Source organism: Chelonoidis abingdonii, chromosome 11, assembly GCF_003597395.2.
Source record: "Chelonoidis abingdonii isolate Lonesome George chromosome 11, CheloAbing_2.0, whole genome shotgun sequence".
In the NCBI taxonomy this organism is placed as follows: Eukaryota; Metazoa; Chordata; order Testudines; family Testudinidae; genus Chelonoidis; species Chelonoidis abingdonii.
The window spans coordinates 21960879-21972089 of NC_133779.1; the positions used below are offsets into that span (position 1 = coordinate 21960879).

General features: G+C 59.6%; 1 protein-coding gene across 1 annotated transcript in view; it reads right to left on the reverse strand.

Annotated features, from left to right (window-relative positions):
* Positions 1-11211, reverse strand: part of SENP3 (SUMO specific peptidase 3) — a 19041-nt gene that overhangs the window by 4661 nt on the left and 3169 nt on the right. Inside the window, 10 exon segments of the mRNA XM_075071333.1 lie at positions 435-518; positions 1813-1950; positions 2133-2210; positions 2724-2774; positions 3302-3340; positions 3342-3382; positions 3385-3433; positions 3770-3894; positions 4450-4692; positions 4788-5650. Coding sequence (XP_074927434.1) covers positions 435-518; positions 1813-1950; positions 2133-2210; positions 2724-2774; positions 3302-3340; positions 3342-3382; positions 3385-3433; positions 3770-3894; positions 4450-4692; positions 4788-5650 — 1711 coding nt within the window.

Here is an 11211-nt window from a genome sequence, read left to right on the forward strand (position 1 = left end):
CCCTGCTCTGACCCACCCAGCCCCCACTCCCCTCCCAGAGCCGGGAAGAACCCAGGAGTCCTGGCTCCCAGCCCCTGCTCTACCCCCCACCCACACTCCACTCCAGAGAAGGGGAGGGGGGGGGGGGGGGGGGGGGGGGGGAGGGGGGGGGGGGGGGGAGGGGGGGGGGGAGGAGAGGGGGGGGGCCGGGGGGGGAGGGGGGAGGAGACCCCAGGAGTCCTGGCTCCCAGCCCCCCTAGCTCTAAAACCACCAGACCCCACTCCCCTCCCAGAGCCGGGGAGAGAACCCAGGCAGTCCTGGCTCCCAATCACCCTCTCTGCTAACCCACAGCCCCCACTCCCCTCCCAGAGCTGGGACAAGATCCAGGAGTCCTGGCTCCCAGCCCCCACTGCAACCTCCCAGAGCCGGGGCGAGAACCCGAGTCCTGACTCACCATCTTAAAGGACCCCTCCAGCATCTCTCTGAAGTCCCGGCCGATCCTTCTGTCTGCTTCAGCCTGGAGGACCATACAGATGTGCTGAGGGAGGGGCAGGAGGAGCATAAGGGGGTGACTCAAGGCGGGAAGGGCTCCTGAGAGGACGGCAGGAGTTCAAGGGCGTGGAGCCGAGCAGCCCTAGAGGGGACAGGCCCATGCCCCATTCCCTGCCCCCTCTGAGCCAGCCACTCCATGCCCTGGGGCGGGTGGGAGCCAGCGCCCCTAGAGGGGAACAAAGGCCCCTGCCCATTCCTGCCCCCTGACAGCCACTTGCCATGCCCGGGGCCCGGGTGGGAGCCGGCGCCCCTAGAAGAGACAGGCCCCTGCCCCACTCCCCGTCCCTGCCCTGGTTACCTTGGGGCAGCGGCGTTGAGTGTTCGCTGCAGTCGAAGTACGTGATGCTCTTCTGCTTCACGTCCACAGAGACAGGGACGCAGTGCACCTCCAGGTGGATGGGGAGAGCAGCAGGTCCTGTTGAAAGATGTCCACTCCGCAGAGGGCGCCACATTGCACTGAGTCCGCCCGGCCACCCTCCTCCCTCCCCAGTGGCCCCTAGCGCCAGCCTGCCTGCCAGCGGAGAGCGCCCCCTGCTGAGCCCATTGCCCGTCTCCCGCCCCACAGGCGCCCCCCTAGCGCACCCTGGGGCCACCCTGCACCTCCCCGACACACCACATTTTTGTCCCAGCCGTTTCCACCCCTCGTACCATGGTTCGTAGCTTATCGTCAGAAAAAACTGTTGAAGAAATTGGACCTGGGGGATGAAGGACCCTCTGTTTAGATAACCAAAACAGTCCCAGGCCGGGTCCTCCCCCAGGTTGGGCTGCCGCCAGCCCCAACGCTCTACTCACTATCTAAACCCACCAGCCCACTCCGCTTCAGAAAGCCGGGGAAGAGAACCCATGCGTCCTGTCCCCGGGGCCCTGGGGCCGGGTGGGAGCCAGCGCCCCCTAGAGGGGACAGGCCCCTGCCCCATTCCCTGCCCCCCTGAGCCAGCCACTCCATGCCCTGGGGCCGGGTGGGAGCCAGCGCCCCCTAGAGGGGACAGGCCCCTGCCCCATTCCCTGCCCCCCTGAGCCAGCCACTCCATGCCCTGGGGCCGGGTGGGAGCCAGCGCCCCCTAGAGGGGACAGGCCCCTGCCCCATTCCCTGCCCCCCTGAGCCAGCCACTCCATGCCCTGGGGCCGGGTGGGAGCCAGCGCCCCCTAGAGGGGACAGGCCCCTGCCCCATTCCCTGCCCCCCTGAGCCAGCCACTCCATGCCCTGGGGCCGGGTGGGAGCCGGCGCCCCCTAGAGAGGACAGGCCCCTGCCCCACTCCCCGTCCCCTTGCCTGGTTACCTTGGGGCAGCGGCGGTTGAGTGTTCGCTGCGAGTCGAAGTACGTGATGCTCTTCTGCTTCACGTCCACAGAGACGAGGGACCAGTGCACCTCCAGGTGGATGGGGATGAGCAGCAGGTCCTTGTTGAAGATGTCCACCTGCAGAGGGCGCCACATGCACTGAGTCAGCCGGCCACCTCCTCCCTGCCCCAGTGCCCCCTAGCGCCAGCCCTGCCTGCCAGCGGAGAGCGCCCCCTGCTGAGCCCCTGCCCCGCTCCCTGCCCCACAGCGCCCCCTAGCGCCACCCTGGGGCCAGCCCTGCACCTCCCCGACACACTCACATTTTTGGTCCAGCGTTTCACCCCCTCGTACCCATTGGTTCGTAGCTTATCGTAGAAAAAACTGTTGAAGAAATGGACCTGGGGGATGAAGGAGCCTCTGTTTAGATACCAACAGTCCCAGGCCGGGTCCCTCCCCCAGGTTGGGCTGCCCCAGCCCCACGGCTCTACCCACCAGCCCCCACTCCGCTTCCAGAGCCGGGGAGAGAACCCAGGCGTCCTGTCTCCCGGCCCCCCTGCTCTAACCCACCAGCCCCCCCTCCCCTCCCAGAGCCGGGAAAGAACCCAGGAGTCCTGGCTCCCAGCCCCCCTGCTCTAACCCACCAGCCCCCACTCCGCTTCCAGAGCCGGGGTGAGAACCCAGGCGTCCTGGCTTCCGGCCCCCCCTGCTCTAACCACCAGGTCGCAGCCCCTCCCAGAGCCAGGGGTTCTCTGACTCATCTCAAGTCTCTGTTGAGGTGGTGGGGCAGGACCGATTTATACCAGGGGAAGTTGCCGGGTAGGGCTGGGGGTCTGGAGGGAGGGATCAGTCCTAGTGGCGGTTCCCTAGAAAGACATCTCGCCATCCCGAAAGTAAAGGTAACGGGCTCTCACCTTGTCTGGCACCGTATCCATGACAAGGTCCCCGTACATGTTCATGACCTGCACACACAACAGTGAGAGAGGACAGAGGGTTAGCGGCACCACACTCCCCTCCGGACCCCTCACCCTGCGCTGAGATGCGCCCACCTCTGGGGCAGGGCGGCCGGTTACCCAGGGACCCCTCGCCCGGTGCTGAGATGCGCCCACCTCTGGGGCGGGGCGGCCAGTTACCCAGGGACCCCTCGCCCGGTGCTGAGATGCGCCCACCTCTGGGGCGGGGCGTCGGTTACCCAGGGGACCCCTCGCCTGGCGCTGAGATGCGGGACACCTCTGGGGCGGGTTGCGGCGTTACCCGGGGACCCTCACCGTGGTGAGATGCGGTCACTCTGGGGCAGGCCAGATGGTTACCCGGTACCCCTTGCCCTGTGCTGGGAATTGGGTGGGGCAGCGGTACCCAAGGGACCTCGCCTGGTGCTGAGAGATGCGCACCTTCTGGGGCGGGGCGGCTGTTTATCCAGGGACCCCTCCCGCGCTGAGAGATAGTACTGGCCCCCAAACCCCCCCAGTGGCCTTGCTGAATGCCCACCATGGTCATTGAGCCAGTTCGGGCCGTTTTAAAGCGTCTGCAGTGTCGTCCATGGTCAGCACATGGCGCTTGTAATTCACGGAAGCCTCACCATGGCGTTGCCTTGCATGCGCTGGTAGGACTGGGATCAGGCTGCCTGCGACGTGCGAGTGATGCGAGCCCCTAGCTGGTAGGCCTCTGCGGATTGCGTACTCGTGAGAGAACCCAGGAGTCCTGGCTCCCAGCCCCTCTGCTCTAACCTGCCAGCTCCTACTCCCCTTCCGGAGCCAGGGAGAGAACCCAGGAGTCCTGGCTCCCAGCCCCCCCTGCTCTAACCCACCAGCCCCCACTCCCCTCCCAGAGCCGGAGAGAGAACCCAGGAGTCCTGGCTCCCAGCACCCCTGCTCTAACCTCCCAGCCCCTACTCCCCTCCCAGAGCCGGGGAGAGAACCCAGGAATCCTGGCCCCCAGCCCTCCCCCGCCCTGCTCTAACCCCTCCCAGGTACCTCTGTGGCGTGGAAAACTCTTGCTGGAAAATGTCTTCTAGCTTCTCCACCACCTCGTCCGTGCTGACGGGGATCAGGCTGCCGTAGGCCTGAAGGAACTCATCCAGAATACCTGGGCGGGGGGGAGCGAGAGCAGCCGGATAGAACAGCTTGAAGTGACAGCGTGAGGGGCTGAGATGCAGCTAACTCTGAGGTGGGGCGGCTGGTTATACACAGATGCTTTGCTCAGAGCCTGTGATTCGTCTTAGTTTGCATATGAAAAGCAACAGTGTTTGCATCGCTGATCCTCATCAACACCTCTCCCGCATGGCAGGCTGTCTGCCTGTGCGTCATGTCCCCCGGACGAGCCAAGTGGGATGTTAACTCTGAAACCTAGCGATGACGCCTGGTTATCTCTGGGTCTTAGCTGAGCGAAGAAGCACTGAGGGTCACGAAAGGGGAGGACGCCAGAAAGCGGCACTGCCCGGCCGCACGTGGGGGGGCATGGCTGCGTCCTGTCCTAATCCCTCCCTTTCGCACTCCCCTGAGGCTGCTGAACGAAGCCTGACACCTTGTGGCGGGAGGTCAAAGCTACACCCGTTTTGGCATGGCGCCTTCCTACACTAGCCCCTCCCCTACCTTCTCCCTCCCCCTTTATAGGGGAGACACCCACACCCTAGCGCCTTACTCTGCACGCAAGTGACGTGTTCCTCCCGCAGGGGGCTGTGTTGCGCCACCTTCTCCCCGGGGGGCGCCTCTCGCTGGGGGGCGCCGGGCCCGTCCTTGGCCCGGAAGAACTCCTCGACCGCGTGGGCCGCGCCGATGCTGCACACGTTGCTGATGACGATGCTGGGGTCCGAGCAGGTGGAGGCCAGGCCGCCGAGGTCGCCGTCCAGGGAGGCGAAGCCATTGGGCAGGGGGCCCGCGGGGCCTGGGTGGGAGAGGAGACACGAGGGTCTTACGCTGGGGGAGGGGGGAACGAAGGATGGGAGTAAGGGGTTCCCTATGGGACCCCCTCCTGCTTACCTGGGTCCCCGTCCAGCGTTGCTGCCTCTCTCCTGCTCCCGGGGGGCGACCGCTCTGCCAGGAGCCGGGCACCGTCCTCCCCTCCCACCTCCATGGCGCCGTCTGCCCGCTGCAGCTGGGCGTACTGCGGGTACGAGGAGGAGCCGGGCGCCTCGCCCGTCAGCGCCCCCAGCAGGCTGAGACGGGGGGGCGAGGGGGCAAAGGCTCCGCCCAGGTGGTAGTCCAATTGGGGCGAGGGGCGCGGCCGAAAGCGCAAGGGGCAGGGCCCCGGCTTGGCCCCGCCCTGGCAGTCCTCCTCCTCCAGGGGGCAGCCTTTCAGGTCATCGTCGGGCTGGGAGCCGGGTGAGAGGGAGGAGCGAGACTGCTTGGCGCTGCCCCGCCGGCGCCCCCGGCAGGCCAGCTTGCCCCACAGCTTCCAGGGGAAGGCCAAGGAGGAGCATTTGGAGTACAGCAGCATGCGGAGAGCCCGCCGGGCCCGCTGGCGCCGCCGCAGCTGGCAGCGCCGCCTGGTGGCACCTGGGAGCGGCGGCCGCCCCTCGGCCCCGCCGGCGAACGGCCAGTCTGGGCCACCACTGCTGGCCACCTTCTCCCCAGTGGTTTTGCTCCGGGCCCAGCCCGAGACACGAGGCAAGTCCCAGTCGCCGGCGGGGCCTTCCTCCTCGCTCACGAAGCCCGGGGGTTGCTCTTTGGTGTAGGCCAGCCGGCGCCCGCCTTCGAAGCAGCCACCATGCTTGGGGGCCGGGGGGGCGGGCTCCTCCCAGTCCCGGGATGCCAGGCGCAGCCTCTCCCGTTTGTGGGCCTCACGGAGGCCAAGGCCCCACAGCTTCCTGGCCTGGATGGTTTCCTTCATGCCTCCGACGTGCCTGCAGGGAGCGGGGGACACAGGTCAGGGCGGCTCCAGATGCTAGGGAGACCCTCGACTCACTGCAACACCCCCTTCCCGTACCTCAGTTTCCCCTATTCTGCTGGGAACCGAGGGAGCATGGGTGACAATACAGCCCAGAATGGGGGAAAATAACTGTCAGCGTAACGGGGGACCCTTGATCCCAGCTGGGATCTGGCACAATGGGGGAACTCCAGTCAGGATCTGCCCAGACCGTGTGGCTGGGGCAGGGGGTACCTCGATGCCAGGGGGACCCCAATCCCAGTCAGACGGGGCCTGTGTAGCACTCAGCATAAGCGTCCTCCCAGTTCGAATTCCTAGGTGCTACCATCATGGACCCCCTTGAATCAGTTTAAGGCCGGTTTGGTCAAATTTGTTTCGCTCCTGGACGGGGAAATCCATCAATCCTGGACCAATTTGGGAGCCTTCCCGCTTCTTCCATCAGCGTTTGTAGCTGTATCTCTCCTAGGATATGAGAGAGACGAGCTGGAGCAGGTCACACACCTATCGGTGACAGAGAGGAGCTCTTGGGAACCCAACGAGCATCCGCGTATACACTCAAAATCCGTCTCTTATTGGACCAATTTCCGCTGGCGAAAAATTCTCTCAGCCCCCACTTATCTCTACATTAAAATCACAACGTGTGTCTCTCTCTGAATCCTGCATCCCATTGTGGTGCCCACAACTTAAGGATGAGGGTGATGAAGCACTGGAATGGGTTCCTGAGGGAGGTGGTGGAACCTCCATCCTTAGATGTTTTTAAGGCCCAGCTTGACAAAGCCCTGGCTGGGATGATTTAGTTGGAGTGGGTCCTGCTTTGAGCAGGGGGTTGGACTAGATTCCTCCTGAGGTCCCTTCCAACCCTGATCATCTTTTTCTATGACCCATCAGAGAGAGGTCAGAGAAGAGCCGCAAGAACGATTCAAAAAAACCCGCCTTCGACTGAGACACTCAAAGAGCTCGATGGATTTTGCTTGGCAAGAGCTGGTGTAAGGGTGACTCGCTCGCTGTAAGAGGGAGAGCTCAGTGGTTGGAGCATTGGCCTGCTAAACCCAGGGTTGTGAGTTCAATCCTTGAGGGGGCCATTTAGGGAACTGGGGTAAAAATCAGTCTGGGGGTTGGTCCTGCTTTGAGCAGGGGGTTGGACTAGATGATCTCCTGAGATCCATTCCAACCCTGATATTCTGTCTACCTGGGGGGACAAATACTGCATAACGGGCTCTTCCATCTGGCAGAGAAAAGTCTAACACGATCCAATGACTGGAAGATGATGCTAGAGACATTCAGAGGGGGAAAGAGGCCTTCTGCTTGGAAAAGAGACAACAACGGGGGGATGTGATTGAGGTCTCTACAATCATGACTGGTGTGGAGAAAGTAAATAAGGGAGTGTTGTTTACTCCTTCTAACACAAGGACTACGGGGTCACCAAATGCAACCAATAGGCAGCAGGTTTCAAACAAATCAAAGGATGTATTTCCTCACCTGACGCACTGTCAACCTGTGGAACTCCTCGCCAGGGGATGTTGTGAAGGCCAAGACTGTAACAGGGTTCAAAAAAGAACTAGAGAAGTTCACGGAGGAGAGGTCCATCAATGGCTATTAACCAGAAGGGTGTCCCTACCCTCGGCTTGCCAGAAGCTTGGAATGGGCGAAAGGGGATGGATCACTTGACGATTCCCTGTTCTGTACATGGGGCATGTGGCATTGGCCCCCGTCGGAAGACAGGATACTGGGCCAGATGGACCTTTAGTCTGACCTAGCATGGCCGTTCTTAAGAGGATAATTAAACGCTGGTCCAACTGACCAAGGGTCGGTGACAGACAATCCACCACGACAATGTTTAAATCAAGATCGGAGGCTGGGAATTCAGAGGAGGGGTCTGAAAATAGAGCTTCAGCAGTTTAAGAACGGGATTATCTGAGGGGGTTGCCCAATATGGCAGGGGATCTAGTCTCCATGGTGTAAGAGGTCTCTTCTGGTTCTGTTGTGCGTCTGTGCAGCGCCGGAATCGCCAGACCAGATCTGACCAGCCTCAAACAAAAGTGTAAAAACCTGACAGATGGGGAATGAATGACCTCTACAAATGTCTCATCTTGATTGCCAATAATTAGAGATTGGCTTAAATCCTAAAGCATGAGGTAGGTTTAACAGCCCTTGCATAACTTGTTCGCGTTCACTATCCTAACTTCCACAGAGATGGCCAACCCTCTTTTGACTCTGGTAACACTGTTGGCCTGAAGCAGAGAGTTCCACCGGTTAAGCAGGGATAGACAAGATGTGCAAATGAAAAGGTGGTGAATGCAAACCTGATCAAAGGAAATTCATTTCACCGATTGCCCCCTTGCTCTTGTCTCAAGACAGACATAACAAAAGTTCCCAATATGTCTTTGTTATCCCAATATGTTTAGGTGTGGCAGAAGGTGATTTTCTTTTTTTATAATTCTGATGGATAATATCAATGTTTATTTTTCAGCCTTTCCCATGAGTTTTAGCCATTTACATTTTCACAGTTGTGCAAAACGATGGGTTACGTTATTTAAAAAAAATTTTTTTTAATCCGTTTCAAATTTTCACAGCTGGGTGATAATTTGATGACAATAAGTGTCAAGGTCCAAAAAGCGAAGGACTTACAACCGTTTAAAACACGGACTGTCAATAGCACACGTCCAACCTGATTTAAGGATATTGGCTTCGTCGAATTCTAGCTGTCAAGCAGGATATTTCTTCCTTCGCCTAGCCGTAAAGTTCAGTGATCCTCAATGAAAATATTTTCTCATTGGTTTGCATATGTACAGTGAAATCGACTTTTACTTAATCATCCCGAGTCTAATTGTTTTATGGACTTTTAGCATCTTCCCTCTTATTAATCTCCTTTCGAAGAAGATTCTTTTTAGAAGAGCGCTTGATTACAGACCCGGGGAGAATCTTCCGGGGACCAAATTCTTTCACATAGCAGAGAAAGGCAGATCAAGATTTTAAAGGCTGGGAGTTGAAGCCAGGCAAATTCTGATACCAAATTCACAGGCCATTTGCTTGGTCATGGGATGTTAAAAATCATCAATTGAATGATTTCCGCTTGTTAAATCTGAAGTGTCACAGTGTTGGTACTGTGGGGGTCCTGACCCAAAAAGGAGTCGTGGGGGGGGAAGGGGGTTTGCAAGGTTATTGTAGGGGGGACGAGTCTTCATTTAGTCACTCTGATTTAAGGTTTCGCGTGCCAGTAATACATTTTAATGTTTTTAGAAGGTCTCTTTCTTTAAGTCTATAATCTATAACTAAACTATTATTGTATAAGTAAATAAGGTTTTTAAAAGTTTAAGAAGCTTCATTTAAATTAAATTTAAACGCAGAGCCTCCCAGACCGGTGGCCAAGACCCGGGCAGCGTGAGTGCCCCTGAAAATCAGCTCACGTGCTGCCTTCGGCACGCGTGCCATAGGTTGCCTACCCCTGCTATAGAGTATAGGGTAAAAACCTACAAGAGACCAGATTTCACAAGGGGAGATCAGACTTCACAGTTCGTGACGCTTTTCTCGTGGCCGTGAATTTGGTGGGGCCTTTACGATGGGGCCAATCCATAACAGTGAGGGGGGAGTCGCCGTTGGAACAAACTCCCCAGTGGTGGATTTTCCATCGATTGAACTCTTCCAAGCCAGACCAGATGCCTTCCCGGAAGACAGTCCATACTCCAACACAAGCTACCGGGTAACATTTAATGGGGATATACTAGGTTAGACTCTTAAGTTCCTTCGGGTTTTACAAATCTAACAAGCTGAAAGCTATGCCGGTATAAGCACCTTTCTACGAACATAACTGTGTCACACTATGCTACGACTTACTATTACCAGTATAGCTTGTTTCACTCCAAGAGGGTGTTTTTAATATACAGTATCCTCCTGTTTCTCCGAAATCCTTTCATCCGAACCTCTGCATTACCCAAAGAAGGGGTCTGGAGAACGCGGAGGTTCAGATCATGAAGCGGAGACCCCTGGGCAGGACTGAAGACGACATCGCCGGCCGCTGATTCAATTTCCCTGCCCTCTCGCTTACCCAAATACATTCCGGGTCCCCCAGGTGTTTTGGATAATCGGGAGCGTACTGTAGCGGTATAAGGTGGGGCTTTGCCAGAAAAGATGCATCCAAAGCAGCAGCGCTTTGCCTAGTGTAGACATGACCTGCTGCTGAAATAGGAGGGTCCCCGTTCAGGAAGCTTTCCCCAGGTAGGCACAGCAAAGATGTGACCTGCCTGTCTTGGAGGAAAGAGGCAATGGGGTGGGGGGAGGCACACAGAGCCACGCGCATGGGGGGAGATTGGGGGCCCTGGCATGGGAAAAGGCGGAACGGAGAGAGAATGGGGTGCCCTGGTATGGGGGTAAGAAGGGAATCGGGGTGCACACAGAACCACTGGCATGCGGGAGGAAAATTGGAGATGCACAGAGCCTCTGGCATGGGGGAGATTGAGGGACCCCAGTATAGGGGGCAGGGAGAGTGGGGACACACAGAGCCCCTGGTGTGTGTGTGGGGGGGAATGAGGGACCCTGCCATGGGGGAAGGGAGCAATGGGGGGGATGGGAAAGGCCACGCAGCTCAGGGCACGTCTACACTGCAGGAATCAGCCCCTCCTCCATGCTGGGCTGGGACACCAGCAACGACGCAGCAGCTTGGTTTTTAACTCAGGGGTCAAGCCTGGGGTTTCAGGGGCAGGGGGAGGTTAGCGAACCCGAGTTAAGCCCACACCGCAGCACTGGCCACACCCCTGGGTGCCGGCTGGATTCAGACACAGCCTAGGGTGGAAGCTGGGGGCCTAAGTCCAAACACGACAGGGTGTCGTGAGCGAAAGCCCCCGATCCTGCGGCTAAGGGCCAAGCCCCCCATGGCGGCGACGGGCTGCCTGGTGATCCAGGGAAGGGGTGGACCCGGGGGCCCCGCACCGCTTCCTCCCCTTGTCACAGCACCGGGGGACCCTGTCCGCCCTGTGTGCTATGAAGAGCAAGGGGAGGCTGCTCTGGGGGCCACCCCGGCCAACCCCACTGAATCCCCCCCAGGGCCTGGGTTTGTGTGTGATGGGGGGGGGAGGGAGATGCCAGAGGGGAAAGTGCCTCAGACTCCAGGCAAATCTGCCGGGCCGGGTGGGGAGGGGCTCGGCTCTGAGATCTCATCACCCCCCTGCCCATCAGGAGACGATCAAAGGGGAAGGGGGAGTAGACAAAGCCTCTAACTCCCCCCCCCGGGAGCAGGGGCGGCCTGGGGGGAGGGAGTCAAGGGGCGCGGACCGCAGTGAGAGCAGGGCCAGGAGCGGACCCGGGTGGGAGCAGGGCCGGAGGGGGGGCTCTGGGGGAGGAGCGGACCCGGGGTGTGTGTGTTGCGGACCGCAGTGAGAACAGGGCCAGGAGCGGACCCGGGTGGGAGCAGGGCCGGAAGGGGCTCTGGGGGAGGGGCGGACCGCAGTGAGAACAGGGCCAGGAGCGGACCCGGGTGGGAGCAGGGCCGGAAGGGGCTCTGGGGGAGGGGCGGACCGCAGTGAGAACAGGGCCAGGAGCGGA